At 44.7% G+C, this 18,663-nt stretch overlaps 1 protein-coding gene across 2 annotated transcripts in view; it reads right to left on the bottom strand.

Moving 5' to 3' along the window:
- Positions 1-18,663, bottom strand: part of fer1l4 (fer-1 like family member 4) — a 291,481-nt gene that overhangs the window by 178,989 nt on the left and 93,829 nt on the right. For both annotated transcript variants that reach the window (XM_078535361.1, XM_078535360.1), the window contains exons 18-20: positions 4,899-5,019; positions 4,359-4,459; positions 2,923-3,010 (exon numbers count right to left, since the gene is read on the bottom strand). In XM_078535361.1, coding sequence (XP_078391487.1) covers positions 2,923-3,010; positions 4,359-4,459; positions 4,899-5,019 — 310 coding nt within the window. The remainder of the gene's footprint in view (positions 1-2,922; positions 3,011-4,358; positions 4,460-4,898; positions 5,020-18,663) is intronic.

Here is an 18,663-nt window from a genome sequence, read left to right on the forward strand (position 1 = left end):
ACAGGAAATAAAGAATAGGGATAAACGTGTCTTTTTCCGAATGGTAGGCAGTGACTAGTGGGGTACCACAGGGATCGGTGCTGGGACCCCACCAGCTACTCACAATATATATTAATGATTTTGATGAAGGAATTAAATGTAATATCTCCACATTTGCAGATGACACTAAGCTCGGTGGGAGGGTGAGCTGTGAGGAGGATGCAGAGATGCTTCAGTGTGATTTGGACAAGCTGAGTGAGTGGGCAAATGCATGGCAGATGCAGTATAATGTGGATAAATGTGAGGTTATCCACTTTGGTAGCAAAAACAGGAAGGCAGATTATTATCTGAATGACTATAAATTGAGAGAGGGGAATGTGCAACGAGACCTGGGTGTCCTAGTACACCAGTCGCTGAAGGTAAGCATGCAGGTGCAGCAGGCGGTAAAGAAGGCAAATGGTATGTTGGCCTTCATAGCGAGAGGATTCGAGTACAGGAGCAGGGATGTCTTGCTGCAATTGTACAGGGCCTTGGTGAGACCACACCTGGAATATTGTGTGCAGTTTTGGTCTCCGTATCTGAGTAAGGATGTTCTTGCTACAGAGGGAGTGCAGCAAAGGTTTACCCGACTGATTCCTGGGATGGCGGGACTGACATATGAGGAGAGATTGAGTCGGTTAGAATTATATTCGCTGGAGTTCAGAAGAATGAGGGGGGATCTCATAGAAACCTATAAAATTCTAACAGGACTAGACAGGGTAGATACAGGAAGGATGTTCCCGATGGTGGGGGAGTCCAGAACCAGGGGTCACAGTCTGAGGATACGGGGTTGACCATTTAAGACTGAGATGAGGAGAAATTTCTTCACCCAGAGATTGGTGAGCCTGTGGAATTCGCTACCACAGAAAGTAGTTGAGGCCAAAACATTGTATGTTTTCAAGAAGGAGTTAGATATAGCTCTTGGGGCGAAAGGGGTCAAAGGATATGGGGAGAAAGTAGGAGCAGGCTATTGAGTTGGATGATCAGCCATGATCATAATGAATGGCGGAGAAGGCTCGAAGGGCCGAATGGCCTCCTCCTGCTCCTATTTTCTATGTTTCTATGTTGGCATGTTAAGGAAGGGTGAACTTGAGTTTTAATTTCACTTTAAAAGATGCCTGCATTTTAATGAAGTTTATGACTCTTGAAGGAAAGTTAAAAAAAACACAAGGTAGAAAAAAACTGGTGTTGTCTAGCATTAGGGTTCCAGAGAGGGGGACCCACAGAGACAGACAGAAACAGAAAAAATAGTTTCTGTTCAGCTGAAAGGAGCTGCGAGCAGAAGCAGCAAAGGAGAGGGACAGATAGCAAGTCCCAAACTAAAGTTGAAACCAGCTACCAGGAGAAGCTGCACAGGAGAGGGAACTGCAAGAAGCAGGTTCCAAAAACTAAAGAAGGAAGTGCCCAAAACCAGGGAGTGGAACAGGAAAGGTCCCAAGGGGGCAGTTACGTCAAAGGGAAGGAACAGGAATCTGGAAAAGGTCCTGCTAAGTGAATTTAAAAGTAAGGAGCAGAGAGGAAGACTCCAAGCTTAAAGGGAGAAAGCTGCAGGATGAAGACTTAAAGCAATTTAGGCTTGTGAGAAGCCAGAAGATTGAAGGAGACAGCCAAAGGCATGTGAAGCAATGGTGTTCTGTTGGCAGGGTTGAGTCAGAGAGAGAGCATGTGGAAGACAGCTTGAATGTAGCGATCCAAGGGAGAGGAACATCAGAAGGAGAGTTTGAAACCCTGGAGGTGGACCCTTCTGGAAGACGTCTGAGAGAAAGCATTGTTTGGGGGAATATTCCAGAGTGGGTTCTTCGAGAGTGGAGATTGGGGACCCTCGGGTGAAAGACAGAGTTCAGTGAGACCAGTTGGCTCGCAGTGTGACAAGCGTCTGGGGGGTGGGAGGAGTGGGTAAGTTGATAAGAGATCCATAGCATCTGTGTGGGGTGGCATCTGTCACTTGGTTTCAGAGTGTGGTGTGTCTGACCACAGGTCACCTATTGGTTTACATGGACTGTGTACGTACTGTGAACATTAGAGTATAAGATAAGATAAGATTGTATTATCCTTAAAAATTCTTATATATCTGTAAAGGTATAGTTGTGGGTGAAGGGGTATTGTACTATAGTTCATCTTTCCTTGTTTAATAAATGTTTTATTCCTTCATTAAAGTTTATCAGCTGACTCCTTTGACTCTGTTCAGTAGCCGTCTTCCCAACAAAAAATATAAGTTAGGATCTATCAAGCCGGGTTCCATCCTGGGATTTGGCTTGTCCAGTAGTAACATCAGCTGGGATCATAACACTGTGACAAGCCCAGCAATGACCCTGGCAAGTGGAGAATTTCTGGCACTGGCACTAGCCCAATGGGGAATCCCCTATACCAACACTGGCCCAATGTGTTTTGGATTTGTTCATGGGATGTGGGCATCACATGAACAAATTTTCCCATCCCTAAGTGACCTTGTTCAGAGGCATTGAAGAGTCAGGCACATTGCTATGGGTCTGGAGTCACATGTAGGCCAGACAAGGACGGCAGATTTCCTTCTCTAAAGGACATTCGTGAACCACATGGGATTTTACAACAATCAGCAATGGTTTCATGGTCATCATTAGACTTTTGATTCCAGACTTTTATTGAATTCAAGTTTCACCGTCTGCTATAGCAGGATTTGAACCCAGGTCTCCAGAGCATTACCCTGGTCTCCAGAACGCTAATCAGTGCCAATACCACTACGCCACCACCCTCCCAAGTTGGAGTGTTGGAGTCCCCAGCACTAATACTGTGTCAGGATCCCTGGTTACTGAGGTCCATAACAGAAAGCTGAGGAGAAAAAAACTACTCCCAACCGAGCAAACCAGTCAGGAATAAACAAACAGCTTTGAGATATTCTAGGAAATAACTAATTCTCTCACTCACAATATTATGCTTTAAGGACTTAATTCGACATCGATCCAAATTGTTGGGCCTGCTTGTGGTTTTCTTTTCAGCGTAGATGTGGTATTGCCTAGGACCAAGAAAACAAATAGTTTAACATTCACCTAATGTGCAATATAGAGTCTCCCAGATAAGAATGAGGAGATGATGATGATGAATGGACTGTTATACTGTCCTTGTGGCTCTTTTATGATATAGCTTAGTAAAGATGTACACGTGACACTGCTTGAGGAATTGACATCTTTTACTGTAGCAACTGGTTTTGGCCAATTCTCTCTAGTTTTATACATTAAAGTAATAAATGTAGATTAACTGGTTCAACTAAATAAAGTGGAACAATCTCAGAACCATCTTAAAACAACATTCCCAGCATCCAGGATGTTACATGGACCCCACAATTATTTGTATGTTTGCTTCAAGAATCTTTCTTACTCTAATTTCCTGTCTAATGTGAAAATATAAAAACAAATGGTCAGGAACACTGAAAATCTACAGACAAGGGACCTAATTTTAAAGTTGGGGTGAGAGTGGGTGAGGGTACAATGTGGCCTTAAACAGTCAATGGATTGGGCCTGATTCACTTACCATTCTCACTCAGAATGGAGTCTTGCTGTGCTGATAACAGTTGCTCCAATACAACAATATCCTGTGGGGCTTTACATTGGAAACCAGGAGATGAAAGAGGATTCAGGATAGCTCAGAGAGCTATAAGCATAGCTTGACGGAATGGTTTTCAAGAGATTCTTGAAAGGAGAGAGAATGAGAAAGACAAAGGGATTTTCTGGGCAAGTTACAAAGAGCATTGGTGCGGTGCTGAGTGGGTCATCTTTTTATTGCTAGAGGAGAGGCTGCTGGGTTGAGTAATGCCCAGAGTTGGAGGAACAGAAGGTGAGTTGTGGTATATAAACATATCACTTGGTTATGGTGTAGTGAGTTTCCAGAGGGAATAATGTGGGTTTGGAAGGTGCTGTCGAAGGAGCCTTGGTGAGTTCCTGCAGTGCATCTTGTAGATGGTACACACTGCTGCTACTGTGCGTCGGTGGTGGAGGGAGTGAATGTTTGTGGATGGGATGCCAATCAAGCATGATTGATTAACATGACTCACTGAAATTAAGAGTTAGAGGAAATCTTTTCCAGGAGAGATGGTGTTCTGTGTCCTAGTGGTAGAATTGGTGGCTGAAAAAGAATGTTTTGGGTTTTTGTTCAATTTTTCAAAATGGTCAACTGGAAATTTCACTGTTTTTCCTAGACAAATCCAGGAATTCCTATAGATTTGGGGAAAAAATCTCTAATGCACGAAGAAAGATTCTGATATTTTTTGTAGTATCTAATATATAAAAGTATCTAATATATAAATAATATAATAATAATACATATAATAGTATCTAATATATAAAAGTAACAAAACCAAACAAGACCTGCATCCTGCAGCAAACTCATTCAAGATTTGATTAAGTTGAATCTGTGACTCTGACTTTGGTCTCTTTACCATGTGTTCCACTTCATCAAGTCCATCCTCCTGGGAAAAGGGAGAAGCACCAGGAAGAATTAAACATTGCTGCCCTTTCACAATATTTTATGAAAAAGTCAAATGATGACTAACATTTTCCTTTATTCAAAAGCAGCCAATCTTTTCAATTTCACTCCTTGGTTTTTAAATCGTTGATTGCCTGTTAAAATCCTGCCACAAAGATTAAAGAACACCTTTAATTGCTGGGCATTGATTCTGCTGTTTCCTTTCCACTTATGCTTCCCCACTTGTTCCCACTGCTTTATGAAGGCTGCAATATATTTCAATCATGAACATCAAGCTAAATTTATGATTATATTTGGAGCCTTATTTTCTGTTTAAGTAGAATAACTGAAAGCTAATTTTCAGTAAAAGACTGAAAGCTTTTGTCTTAAAGTAATTTCACATCATGTCAAACAACATTGCAGAGTCTCAGTATGGCACCTACCAGTCTCTCTGCAATCTTTGCGAGGAGGTTGGAATTAAACAAGCGCCATGAATAATCTTCCCAACTACTCCATATGTACACACATGGTTTCTCGTATAGAAACGGAATACAACAATATGACCTGAAATAGAGAAAACACAAAGAAAGAGGTATATGGATTTAAAATATTGATCCAGTGTTCCCTTCAAGGATGCAATGATCTCCATCTCTACCATTCCTCATGAAGAGAAAGCTGAGACACCTCCTTTTGACCTTCAATAACTGCAATCATTGAGGCCCCAGCATCAACAACAATGTATTCATATAGCACCTTTAACGTAATAAACTGTCCCAAGATGCTTCACAGGAGTGTTACCAAAGTTTGACACCAAACTACATAAGGAGATCTTAAGGCTAATGGCCAAAATCTTGGTCAGAGAGGTCGATTTTAAGGAGCAACTTCACAGAATAATTGCGATGTAGAAGGAGGCCATTCAGCCCATCACATTCATGCTGGCTGTCTCAAGAAACAATTCACCTAGTGCTATTCCTTGGCCTTTTCCCTGTAGCCCTGCACATTTCTCCTCTTCCAATAATAATCCAGTTCCCTTCTGAATGCCTGACTGAACCAGCCTCTGCCACCCTCTCCGGCTGTGTATTTCAGACCTTAATCACTCACTGCTTATAAATGTCTTTCCTCATGTCACCATTGTTTCTTTTACCAATTACTTTAAATCTGTGCCCTCTGGTTCTTGGGGCAGACATGACTGAGGTGTATAAAATTATGAGGGGCATAGATAGGGTAGACAGGAACGCACTTTTCCCCTTGGTGGAGGGATCAATAACCAGGGGGCATAGATTTAAAGTAAGGGGCAGGAGGTTTAGGGGCGATGTGAGGAAGAATATTTTTCACCCAGAGGGTGGTGGGAATCTGGAACTCTCTGCCTGAAAGGGTGGTAGAGGCAGAAACCCTCATAACATTTAAGAAACATTTGGATATGCACTTGCGATGCCATGGCATACAAGGCTATGGGCCTATTGCTGGAAAATGGGATTAGAATAGTTAGGTACTTGTTTGACTGGCACAGACTCAATGGGCCGAAGGGCATTTTTCTGTGCTGTAGACCTCTATGACTCTATGACCTTCCACCAATGGGAACAGCTATACAGTTAGGAAGGGAGTTCCATGATTTTGACCCAGTGACAGTGAAGGAATGGTGATATATTTCCAAGTCAGGATGGTGAGTGGCTTGGAGGGGACATTCCAGGTGGTGGTGTTCCCATCTATCTGCTGCCCTTGTCCTTCTAGATGGTAGTGGTCGTGGGTTTGGAAGGTGCTGCCTAACGAGCCTTGGTGAATTCCTGCAGTGCATCTTGTAGATGGTACACACACTGCTGCTACTGTGCATCAGTGGTGGAGGGAGTGAATGTTTGTGGATGTGGTGCCAATCAAGTGGGCTGCTTTGTCCTGGATGGTGTCAAGCTTCTCGAGTGTTGTGGGAACTGCACTCATCCAGGCAAGTGGGCAAACGGAGTGCAGCCAGCTAAATGAGTGAAGACTTGGAGTTTGGTGAGAGGGGAGTTCGGTGAAGGGGGAGAAGGAGTTGTTCGTTTCCAATTTCTATCTTTCTCACTCCATAGAAATTGGCTCTTGCTCTACTACAGGGAAAGGAGCTAGCTGTTTGGTGAGTATCTGGTAAGTGGGTAAGTTCTACTCTCACCTACGGTTTAAAAGAGTACACAAATTGGTGGTAAAGTTAATAAAATATGTAGGAACCCAACATAAATAAGTGATTAATATAATTAAGTAATTATTTAAAACACATTGAGGATGGCAGGACAGGTGATGTGTCGAGGCTGCAGCATGTGGGAGCTCCTGGGTAACACTGTGATCCAGGGAAAACACGTCTGCAGGAAGTGTTTGTGGCTCGAGGAACTTCGGCTCAGAGTCATTGAGCTAGAGGCTGAGTTGCAGACACTGCGACACATCAGGGAGCGGGAAAGTTACCTGGTTGCTTTGTACCAGGACACAGTCACATCTCTTAGCATAGGGTCTCCTGATTTGGTCAGTGGTCAGGGACAGGAGGGTGTGACTGCGAATGGGACAGGTAAGGGGACCCAGAGGGCAGGAGTGTGAGCCCCTGCAATTGTAAAACAGGGGGTTTGGGGTGCTTGCAACCTATGTGGATGAAAGTGAGGTTTGCAAGGTGGATGAGCTGGCTGACCATGGCACTGTGCTACAGGAAGCCATCCAAGTGGGGGGAGTAAAAAGGAATGTAGTGGTGGTAGGGGACAGCATAGTGAGGGGGATTAACACTGTTCTCTGTTGCCTGTCCGGTGCCAGGTTTCAGGACGTCTGCTCAGGACTAGAGAGGAACTTGCAGTGGGAGGGAGAGGATCCAGTGGTCATAGCCCATGTCGGTACCAATGACATAGGCAGGATGAGGAAGGAGGCTCTGCATAGTCAGTGCGATGAGCTAGGCAACAAATTAAGAAGCAGAACTTCAAAGGTAATAATTTCTGGATTATTACGTGAGACACATGCAAATTGGCGTAGGACAAGTCAGATAAGAGAAATGAATGTGTGGCTCAAAGGCTGATGTGGGAGAAATGGGTTCTGGTTCATGGGGCACTGGCACCAGTACTGGGCAAAGTGGGGACTGTATCGTTGGGATGGCCTACACCTGAACCATGCTGGGGCTGGGGCTGGTGTCCTCATGGGCCACCTAACTAGGGAAGTAGAGAGGGTTTTAAACTGAATAGTAGAGGCAAGGGATCAAATTTGGCAAGATGTCATAAACCAAAGAGTAGAGACAAGGCAAGACAGGCAGGTATTAATATGGGAAATAATAAACAGACTGTGACAGGAAGGAACAGAGAAGAAAATCTAAGAGTAAATCAGCATATATGGCTAGATGCTACAAAAATAATAAAAGGACAAAACTAAAGGCTCTGTATCTAAACGCACGTAGCACTCGAAACAAAACAGATGAACTGATAGCACAAATAGAAATTAATAAGTATGATCTGATAGAAATTACAGAGACATGGCTACAGGATGACATAGATTGGGACCTGAATATTGAAGGGTATGTGACATTTAGGAAGGACAGGAAGTTAGGAAAAGGTGGAGGAGTGGCTCTGTTAATTAATGATGGTATTAGCACATTAGAGAGGGATGACCTAAGTTCAGGAAACCAGGATGTAGAAGTGGTTTGGGTTGAAATGAGGAATAATAAAAGCAAGAAGTCACTTGTGGGAGTGGTGTACAGGCCCCTTAACAGTAACTACGCAGTAGGACAGAGTATAAAAGAGATAATGGGAGCTTGTCAGAAAGGTACAGCAATAATCATGGGGGGATTTTAAGCTTCATATAGACTGGAAAAATCAGATGGGCAAAGGTAGCGTAGATAAGGAGATCATAGAATGTTTCTGGGATAGTTTCTCCGAACAGCACATTCTGGAGCCAACCAGAGAGCAGTCTTTACTAGACCTGGTATTGAACAGATAGGACTAATTGGTAACCTCCTGGTGAAGGCACCCATAGGTAGCGGCGATCATAGTACGATAGAATTTTACATTCACTTTGAGGGGGAAATGAGTGCGTCCAGGACTAGTATTTAAAACTTAAATAGGGGCAATTATGAGGGCATGAAAGTGGAGCTAGCTAAAGTGTACTAGCAAATGAGGTTAAGTAATAGGTCAATAGAGATGCTGTGATGGACATTTAAAGGGATATTTCAGAATATACAGATCAGGACATTCCAATGAGAAAGAAAAATTCCATCTGTGGTTAGCTAAAAAAGTTAAAGACAGTATCAGACTTAAAGAAAAAGCATATAACTACGCAAAGATGGGTGGCAGGTGAGAAGATTGGAAAGTATATAAAGAACAGCAAAGAATGACAAAAAGATTAATAAGGAAGGAAAAATCAGAGTACGAGAGAAAGCTAACTAGTAATATAAAGAGGGATAGGAAGAGTTTCTATAGATATTTAAATAAGGAAAGAGTTAACAAAATGAGCGTTCATCCAACAGAGAGAGCACCTGGGGAAGTGGTAATGGAAAATAGGGAGAGGGCGGACAATTAAACAGGTATTTTGCTTCAGAATTCACGATGGGGACACAGGTAACAATCCGAAAATGGTTGTAAATCAGGAAATGGAAGGGAGGAAGGAACTTGGGGGAGGCGATGGCGGAGTGATATTGTCCCTGGGCTAGTAATCCAGAGACCCAGGGACCTGTGTTCCAAATCCTGCCACAGCAGATGGTGGAATTTGAATTCAATAAAAATCTGGAATTAAAAGTCTGATGATGACCATGAAACTATTGTTGTAAAAACCCATCTGGTTCACTAATGTTCTTTAGGGAAAGAAATCTGCTGTCTTTACCTGGTCTGGTCTACACGTGACTCCAGACCCACAGCAAATGCCCTCTGAAATGGCCACTCAGTTGTAACAAACTGCTACAAAGTCACAAAAAAGGAATGAAACCGGACGGACCACCCGGCATCGACCTAGGCATCGGAAACGACAACAGCAAATCCAGCCCTGTCGACCCTGCAAAGTCCTCCTTACTAACATCTGGGGGCTAGTGCCAAAATTGGGAGAGTTGTCTCACAGACTCGTCAAGCAACAGCCTGACATAGTCATCCTCACGGAATCATACCCACCTTACAGATAATGTCCCAGACACCACCATCACCATCCCTGGGTATGTCCTGTCTCACCAGCAAGACAGGCCCAGCAGAGGTGGTGGCACAGTGGTATACAGTCAGGAGGGAGTTGCCCTGGGAGTCCTCAACATCAACTCCGGACCTCATGAATTCTCATGGCATCAGGTCAAACCTCCTGCTGATTACCACGTACCGCCCTCCCTCAGCTGATGAGTCAGTGCTCCTCCATGTTGAACATCACTTGGGGGAAGCACTGAGTGTGGCAAGGGCAAAGAGTGTACTCTTGGTAAAGAGACATAGGTTAAGTGAGTGGGCAAAGACCCAGCAGCTGCAGTATAATGTGGGAAAATGTGAAATCGTACATTTTGGCAGGAAGAATAAAAAGGAAGCTTATTATCTAAATGGTGGGAGATTGCAGAGCTCTGAGATTCAGAGGGATCTGGGTGTCCTAGTGCGTGAATCACAAAAGGTTAATGTCAGGGAGATATAATAATTCTAATAATGTTATTGGAATTTATTGTAAAATAGAGTAATGGTGGGATGTGTCTAAGGGTCTATATGTGTGTGTGTGTGTATGTGTGTGTGTGTGTTGAATTGGATTAGAGGCAAAACAAAAACAGAATTACCTGGAAAAACTCAGCAGGTCTGGTAGCATCGGCGGAGAAGAAAAAAGTTAACGTTTCAAGCCTTCATGGCCCTTCGGCAGAACTGGAGCATAGTTAGAAGAAGGGAGAAATATAAATTGGTTTAAGATGGGTAGGGGGGTGGGGGGGTGGGGGTGATGGAGGAGTGGACCAGGGTGTCCCGGAGGGAACGATCCCTACGAAATGCCGTCAGGGGGGGTGAAGGGAAGATCCGGGACACCCTGGTCCACTCCTCCATCACCCCCTACTCCTCAACCCCCACTTATGGCACCTCCCCATGCCCACGCAGAAGATGCAACACCTGCCCCTTCACTTCCTCTCTCCTCACCGTCCAAGGGCCCAAACACTCCTTTCAAGTGAAGCAGCATTTCACTTGCATTTCCCCTAACTTAGTCTACTGCATTCGTTGCTCCCAATGCGGTCTCCTCTACATTGGAGAGAACAAACGCAAACTGGGCGACCGTTTTGCGGAACACCTGCGGTCTGTCCGCAAGAGAGACCCAAACCTCCCTGTCGCTTGCCATTTTAACACTCCACCCTGTTCTCTTGCCAACATGTCTGTCCTTGGCTTGCTGCATTGTTCCAGTGAAGCCCAACGCAAACTGGAGGAACAGCACCTCATCTTCCGACTAGGCACTTTACAGCCCTCTGGGCTGAATATTGAATTCAACAACTTTAGATCTTAAACTCCCCCTCCCCCCATCCCCACCCCGTTTCTTTCCCCCCCCCCGCTTTTTTTTTCTTCAATAATTTATATAGATTCTTCTTTCCCCACCTATTTCCATTATTTTTAAATCTAAAACTAAAACCTTTAGTCTTTCCACCCCACCCCCACTAGAGCTGTACCTTGAATATCCTGTATTCCATTCTTAATTAGCACTTTTCTCAGACAAATACCACCACCTTCAACACCTCTTTGACCCTTTTGTCTGTGACATCTTTTTGATTATCTGCTCATCTCCACAATCACCACACCCTCAATGTGTCTCTCCCACCACCGCCCCCCCCCCCCCCCCCCACCACCCCCCACCCCCCCCCCCCCCCCCACCCATCTTAAACCAATTTATATTTCTCCCTTCTTCTAACTATGCTTCAGTTCTGCCGAAGGGCCATGGAGGCTCGAAACGTTAACTGATTTCTTCTCCGCCGATGCTGCCAGACCTGCTGAGTTTTTCCAGGTAATTCTGTTTTTGTTTTGGATTTCCAGCATCCGCAGTAGCTTTTAGCTTTTTGTTTTTATCTTTGGATTAGAGGCAATTAGTCTGGGTGCTTTGATGTAAGAAGAGAATTTAGGTTTGAAATATTAATTAGGCAAACATAGGGAAGTTTAGAAACATAGACATCAAGAGGACAGTTGCATTTTTAAATAAGCCAGACTAATTGTTCTCAAAGGGGGAGTGAAATGTGTCACTTAGCCAGGTGAAGCTTAGAAATAGTGTGTTTATTTTTCCCGAAGATTACTAGTAAAACTTAGTGCTATGAAAGATTTTTATTATCAGGAAGATAAAGTCCGAAGACAAAGTGAAACAATGGGTATTTGTATTCAAACGGGAATATGTATAAAGGAGCAAAGGCTATGCGTAAGGCTCGGCATTTTAAGATCTTACAAGTGTGAAAAAGCCTTCAGCATCTATGTCTCAAGCTGCTGTCTTCAAAGGACTGAAGTTAAGAAAACTCACTTTGAACTCGACTTGTTCAGGGTCATGTTTCTTTGCCTGGGTCTTTTAAAATCTATGTGTCTTACTGTTGCCTTAACGAATGTGTAACTGGGAGTTAGATTGATAAGGAGGATCTAGAAGTTATCATAGTATTAATTTGTACATAGAAACATAGAAAATAGGAACAGGAGTAGGCCATTCGGCCCTTCGAGCCTGCTCCGCCATTCATTATGATCATGGCTGATCATCCAACTCAATAGCCTGCTCCTGCTTTCTCCCCATACCTTTTGATCCCTTTCGCCCCAAGAGCTATATCTAACTCCTTCTTGAAAACATACAATGTTTTGGCCTCAACTACTTTCTGTGGTAGCGAATTCCACAGGCACACCAATCTCTGGGTGAAGAAATTTCTCCTCATCTCAGTCCTAAATGGTCCACCCCATATCCTCAGACTGTGACCCCTGGTTCTGGACTCCCCCACCATTGGGAACATCCTTCCTGCATCTACCCTGTCTAGTCCTGTTAGAATTTTATAGGTTTCTATGAGATCCCCCCTCATTCTTCTGAACTCCAGCGAATATGAGCCTAAACAACTCAATCTCTCCTCATATGTCAGTCCCGCCATCCCAGCAATCAGTCTGGTAAACCTTCGCTGCACTCCCTCTATAGCAAGAACATCCTTCCTCAGATAAGGAGACCAAAACTGCACACAATATTCCAGGTGTGGTCTCACCAAGGCCCTGAATAATTGCAGCAGGACATCTCTGCTCCTGTACTCGAATCCTCTCGCTATGAAGGCCAACATACCATTTGCCTTCTTTACCGTCTGCTGCACCTGCATGCTTACCTTCAGCGACTGGTGTACGAGGACACCCAGGTCTCATTGCACATTCCCCTCCCTCAATTTATAGCCTTTCAGATAATAATCTGCCTTCCTGTTTTTGCTACCAAAGTGGATAACCTCATATTTATCCACACTACACTGCATCTGCCATGCATTTGCCCACTCACTCAGCTTGTCCAAATCACACTGAAGCATCTCTGCATCCTCCTCACAGCTCACCCTCCCACCCAGCTTTGTGTCATCTGCAAATTTGGAAATATTACATTTAGTTCCCTCATCTAAATCATTAATATATATTGTGAATAACTGGGGTCCCAGCGCCGATCCCTGCGGTACCCCACTAGTCACTGCCTGCCATTCGGAAAAAGACTCGTTTATTCCTACTCTTTGTTTCCTGTCTGACAACCAGTTTTCTATCCATCTCAATACACTACCCCCAATCCCACGCGCTTTAATTTTACACATCAATCTCTTATGTGGGACTTTGTCAAAAGCCTTCTGAAAGTCCAAATAAGCCACATTCACTGGCTCCCCCTCATCAACTCTACTAGTTACATCCTCGAAAAATTCCAGTAGATTTGTCAAACATGATTTCCCTTTCGTAAACCCATGCTGACTCTGTCCGATTCTGCCACTGTTTTCCAAGTGCTCAGCTATTAAATCTTTTATAATGGACTCTAGAATTTTCCCCACTACCGACGTCAGGCTGACTGGTCTATAATTCCCTGTTTTCTCTCTACCTCCCTTTTTAAATTGTGGGGTTACATTAGCTACCCTCCAATCTGTAGGAACTGTTCCAGAGCCTATAGAATCTCGGAAGATGACCACCAATGCATCCACTATTTCTAGGGCCACTTCCTTAAGTACTCTGGGATGGAGATTATCAGGCCCTGGGGATTTATTGGCCTTCAGTCCCATCAATTTCTCCAACACCATTTCCCTTTTAATACTGATTTCTTTCAGTTCCTCTCTCTCACTAAACCCTGTGTTCCCCAACATTTCTGGTATGTTATTTGTGTCCTCCTTTGTGAAGACAGAAGCAAAGTATGTATTTAGTTGGTCAGCCATTTCTTTGTTCCCCATTATAAATTCCCCTGTTTCAGAATGTTGAGAATGTTGTGGATCTCTGTAAGTAATTAAAATAATTTCTCTTATTAATAAATGTTTGATCTAGTTTTGTAAAACCTTTAAGACTTGGTAGTCTTATTACTACTGAATTCAAGGCACCCATCTCAACATTTATACAAATTGCAAAACAAGTTGTGGCAGTTGTTTCAAGTTTCCCTTTGGGATTTGAACAGCTCAGTATTTACCATCAGCTGCGCTATAAGGGTTAGTCTGCAGCTACAGCAGGTAATTAGGAAAACCAATAAAATGTTATCAGTTATTGTGAGGGGAATTGATTACAAAAGTAGGGAGGTTATGCTTCAGTTGTATAGGGCATTGATGAGACCACATTTGCAGTATTGTGTACAGCACTGGTCTCCTTATTTAAGGAAAGATGTAAATGTGTTAGAAGCAGTTCAGAGAAGGTTTACTAGACTAATAACTGGAATGGGTGGGTTGTCTTATGAGGAAAGACTAGACAGACTACGTTTGTATCCTGGAGTTTAGAAAAGTAAGAGGCAACTTAATTGAAACATGTAAGTTCCTGAGGGGTCTTAACAGGGTGGATGTGGAAAGGATGTCTCCTCTTGTGGGAGAATCTAGAACTAGGGGTCACTGTTTAAAGATAAGTGGTCACTCATTTGAGATAGAGATGAGGAGAAACTTTTTCTCTCAGAGGGTTGAGAGTCTTTGGGAATCTCTTCCTCAAAAAGTGGTGGAAGCAGAGTCGTTGGATATGTTTAAGGCAGATCTAGATAGATTCTTGATTAACAAGGGGGTGAAAGGTTATCGGGGGTAGGAAGGAATGTGGGGTTGAGGTTACAATCAGATCATCCATGACCTTACTCAATGGCAGAGCAGGCTCAAGGGGCCGAGTGACCTACTCCTGCTCCTAATTCATATTTGCGTATGTACTTATGAGTATTCCATCACACTCCTGAGTTAGAACCATAGAACCATAGAAAAGTTACAGCACAGAAGGAGGCCATTTGGCCCATCTTGTCCATGCCAGCTCAAGGACACCCAGGTGCCCTTTCTAATCCCACCTTCCTGCACCCGGCCCATAGCCCTGCAGCTCACAGCACTTAAGGTGCAGATCCAGGTACTTTTTAAAAGAGTTTAGAGTTTCTGCCTCTACCACCAACTTGGGCAGCGAATTCCAGGCACCCACTACCCTCTGTGTAAAAAAGTTCTTCCTCACGTCCCCCTTACACCTTCTGCCACTTATCTTGAATCTATGTCCTCTGGTTCTAGAATTCTCCATCAAGGGAAACAATTTTATCCTGTCCACTCTATCTATTCCCCTCATAATTTTGTACACCTCAATCAAGTCACCTCTCAGCCTTCTTTGTTCTAAGGAAAACAACCCCAACCTATCCAATCTCTTTGTTGTGCCTTGTAGATGGTGGACAGGCTTTGGGGATTCAGGAGGTGAGTTACTCTCTGCAGCATCCCAGCCCCTGACCTGCTCTTGTAGCCACAGTATTTATATGGCTAGTCCAGTTCAGTTTCTGGTCAATGGTAACCCCCCAGGATGTTGATAGTGGGGGATTCAGTGATGGTAATGCCATTGAACATTAAGGGGCGATGGTTGGATTCTCTCTTGTTGGAGATGGTCATTGCCTGGCACTTGTGTGGCATGAATGTTACTTGCCACTTGTCAGCCCAAGCCTGGATATTGTCCAGGTCTTGCTGCATTTGGACATGGACTGCTTCAGTATGTGAGGAGTTGTGAATGGTGCTGAACATTGTGCAATCATCAGCGAACATCCCCACTTCTGACCTTATGATGGAGGGAAGGTCATTGATGAAGCAGCTGAAGATGGTTGGGCTGAGGACACTATCCTGAGGAACTCCTGGGGCAGAATCTTCTGCTCGCCACATGGGGATGGGCCCCGCTCGCCGATGTGTAAAATGGCGCCCGGTGATGTCAGGCATGTGTCCCAACGTCACCGTGTGTCATTCAGATTTTCAGTTCAGTGGGCATGCAGCGGTATCGGACTGTCAAAGACCTATTAAGGTCATTTAAAAACTAATTAAACTAATTAACTGAACTGCCCATCCAACCTTAAGGTTGGTGGGCAGGCAAAGAGCCTAGGCGACCTTTGCATTTACCATGATACCTCATCCACGGGTGGGGTGAGGTTTCATGAAGGTTTTTAAAGTTTAATAAAAATTTATAATAAAATTCGTTGACATGTCCCAGCTCTTGTGACACTCTTTATTAAAATTTTGAAAAATAAAACTGATCTCCCTGAGGCAGCTCAGGGAACACTCAGCACCTCTGGGTGCACGTCCTGCTGGGCGGGTCTTAATTGGCCTGCCCACTTAAAATGGCGGCATGAACACGATCTCAGGAGGCAATTGGGTCCATGCCCACTCCTCCACGGCCCACCCAACAGGCAGAAAATTCTGCCCCTGCAGTGATGTCCTGGAGCTGAGATGATTGATCTCCAACAACCACAACCATCTTCCTTTGTGCTAGGTATGACTCCAACCAGCGGAGAGTTTTCCCCCTGATTCCCATTGACTCCAGTTTTGTTAGGGCTCCTTGATGCCACACTCGGTCAAATGCTGTCTTGATGTCAAGGGCAGTCACTCTCACCTCACCTCGGGAGTTCAGCTCTTTTGTCCATGTTCGAACCAAGGCTGTAATGAGGTCAGGAGCTGAGTTATCCTGGCGGAACCCAAACTGAGTGTCAGTGAGCAGGTTATTTCTAAATGCTGCTTGATAGCACTGTTGGTGACCCCTTCAGTCACTTTACTGACGGTCGAGAGTAGACTGATGGGGAGGTAATTGACCGGCTTGGATTTGTCCTGCTTTTTATGTACAGGACATACCTGGACAATTTTCCACATAGCCGGGTAGATGCCAGTGTTGTAGCTGCACTGGAACAGCTTGGCTAGGAGTGCGGCAAGTTCTGGAGCACAGGTCTTCAGTACTATTGCCGGAATATTGTCAGGGCCCATAGTCTTTGCAGTATCCAGTGCCTTCAGCCGTTTCTTGATATCACGTGGAGTGAATCGAATTGGCTGAAGACTGGCATCTGTGATGCTGGGGACCTCTGGAGGAGGCTGAGATGGATCATCCACTCGGCACTTCTGGCTGAAGATTGTAGCAAATGTTTCAGCCTTATCTTCTGCACTGATGTGCTGGGCTCCCCCATCATTGAGGATGGGGATATTTGTGGAGCCTCCTCCTCCAGTGAGTTGTTTAATTGTCCACCACCATTCACGACTGGATGTGGCAGGACTGCAGAGCTTAGATCTGATCCATTGGTTGCAGAATCTCTTAGCTCTGTCCATCACTTGCTGCTTATGCTGTTTGTTTTGCAAGTAGTCCTGTGTTATAGCTTCACCAGGTTGACACCTCATTTTTAGGTGTGCCTGGTGCTGCTCCTGGCATGTCCTCCTGCACTCTTCATTGAACCAGGGTTGATCCCCTGGCTTGACAGTAATGGTAGAGTGGGGGATATGCTGGACCATGAGGTTACAGATTGTGCTCGAGTACAATTCTGCTGCTACTGATGGCCCACAGCACCTCATGGATGCCCAGTCTTGAGTTGCTAGATCTGTTCGAAATCTATCCCATTTAGCACGGTGGTAGTGCCACATAACACGATGGAGGGTATCCTCAATGTGAAGGCGGTATTTCGTCTCCACAAGGGCTATGCCGTGGTCTTCAGGTTGGTGAGGATGAGGTCAAGTATGTTTTTCCCTCTTGTTGGTTCCCTCACCACCTGCCGCAGACCCAGTCTAGCAGCTATGTCCTTTAGGACTCAGCCAGCTCAGTCAGTAGTGGTGCTACTGAGCCGCTCTTGGTGATGGACATTGAAGTTCCCCACCCAGAGTACATTCTGTGCCCTCGCCACCCTCAGTGCTTCCTCCAAGTGGTATTCAACATGGAGAAGCACTGATTCATCAGCTGAGTGGGGGCGGTGGGGCGAGGTGGGGGGGTGGTATGTGGTAATCAGCAGAAGGTTACATACAAACATACGAACGAGGAGCAGGAGTAGGCCATTCAGCCCCTCAAGCCTGCTCCGCCATTTAATAAGATCATGGCTGGTCTGAAAGTAACCTGAAATCTGCATCCCACCTACCGCCGATAATCTATCACCCCCTTGCTTACCAAGAATCTCTCCACCTCTGTCTTAAAAATACCAGGCCTTCAATCCCTTCATCCAAGTCATTTATATAAATTGTAAACAGTTGAGGTCCCAGCACTGATCCCTGTGGCACACCATCATTACATGTTGCCAACCAGAAAAAGACCTATTTATGCCAACTCTGTTTCCTGTTCACCAGCCAACCTTCTATCCGTGCCAATATGTTACTCCCTTTACCATGAATTTTTATTTTCCGCTATTTCCTACTTCTACTCTCGCTCATCATTAGTTTCCTTGCTCATGTTTGACCTGATGCCACAAGACTTCATGGGGTCGGGAGTCGATGTTGAGGACTCCCTCCTGACTGTATACCACTGTGCCGCCACCTCTGCTGGGTCTGTCCTGCCGGTGGGACAGGACATACCCAGGGATGGTGATGGTGGTGTCTGGGACATTATCTGTAAGGTATGATTCTGTAAGGATGACTATGTCAGGCTGTTGCTTGACTAGTCTGTGAGACAGTTCTCCCAATTTTGGCACTAGCCCCCAGATGTTAGTAAGGAGGATTTTGCAGGGTTGACAGGACTGAGTTTGCCGTTGTCGTTTCCGGTGCCTCGGTCGATGCCGGGTGGTCCGTCCAGTTTCATTCCTTCTTTGTGTCTTTTTAGTGGTTTGTTACAACTGAGTGGCTTGTTGGCCTATTTCAGAGGGTATGTAAGAGTCAACCACACTATCAGGCTAGAAGCTGAACTG

This window comes from Cetorhinus maximus, unplaced genomic scaffold, assembly GCF_964194155.1.
Source record: "Cetorhinus maximus unplaced genomic scaffold, sCetMax3.hap1.1 HAP1_SCAFFOLD_409, whole genome shotgun sequence".
NCBI classification, from domain to species: Eukaryota; Metazoa; Chordata; class Chondrichthyes; order Lamniformes; family Cetorhinidae; genus Cetorhinus; species Cetorhinus maximus.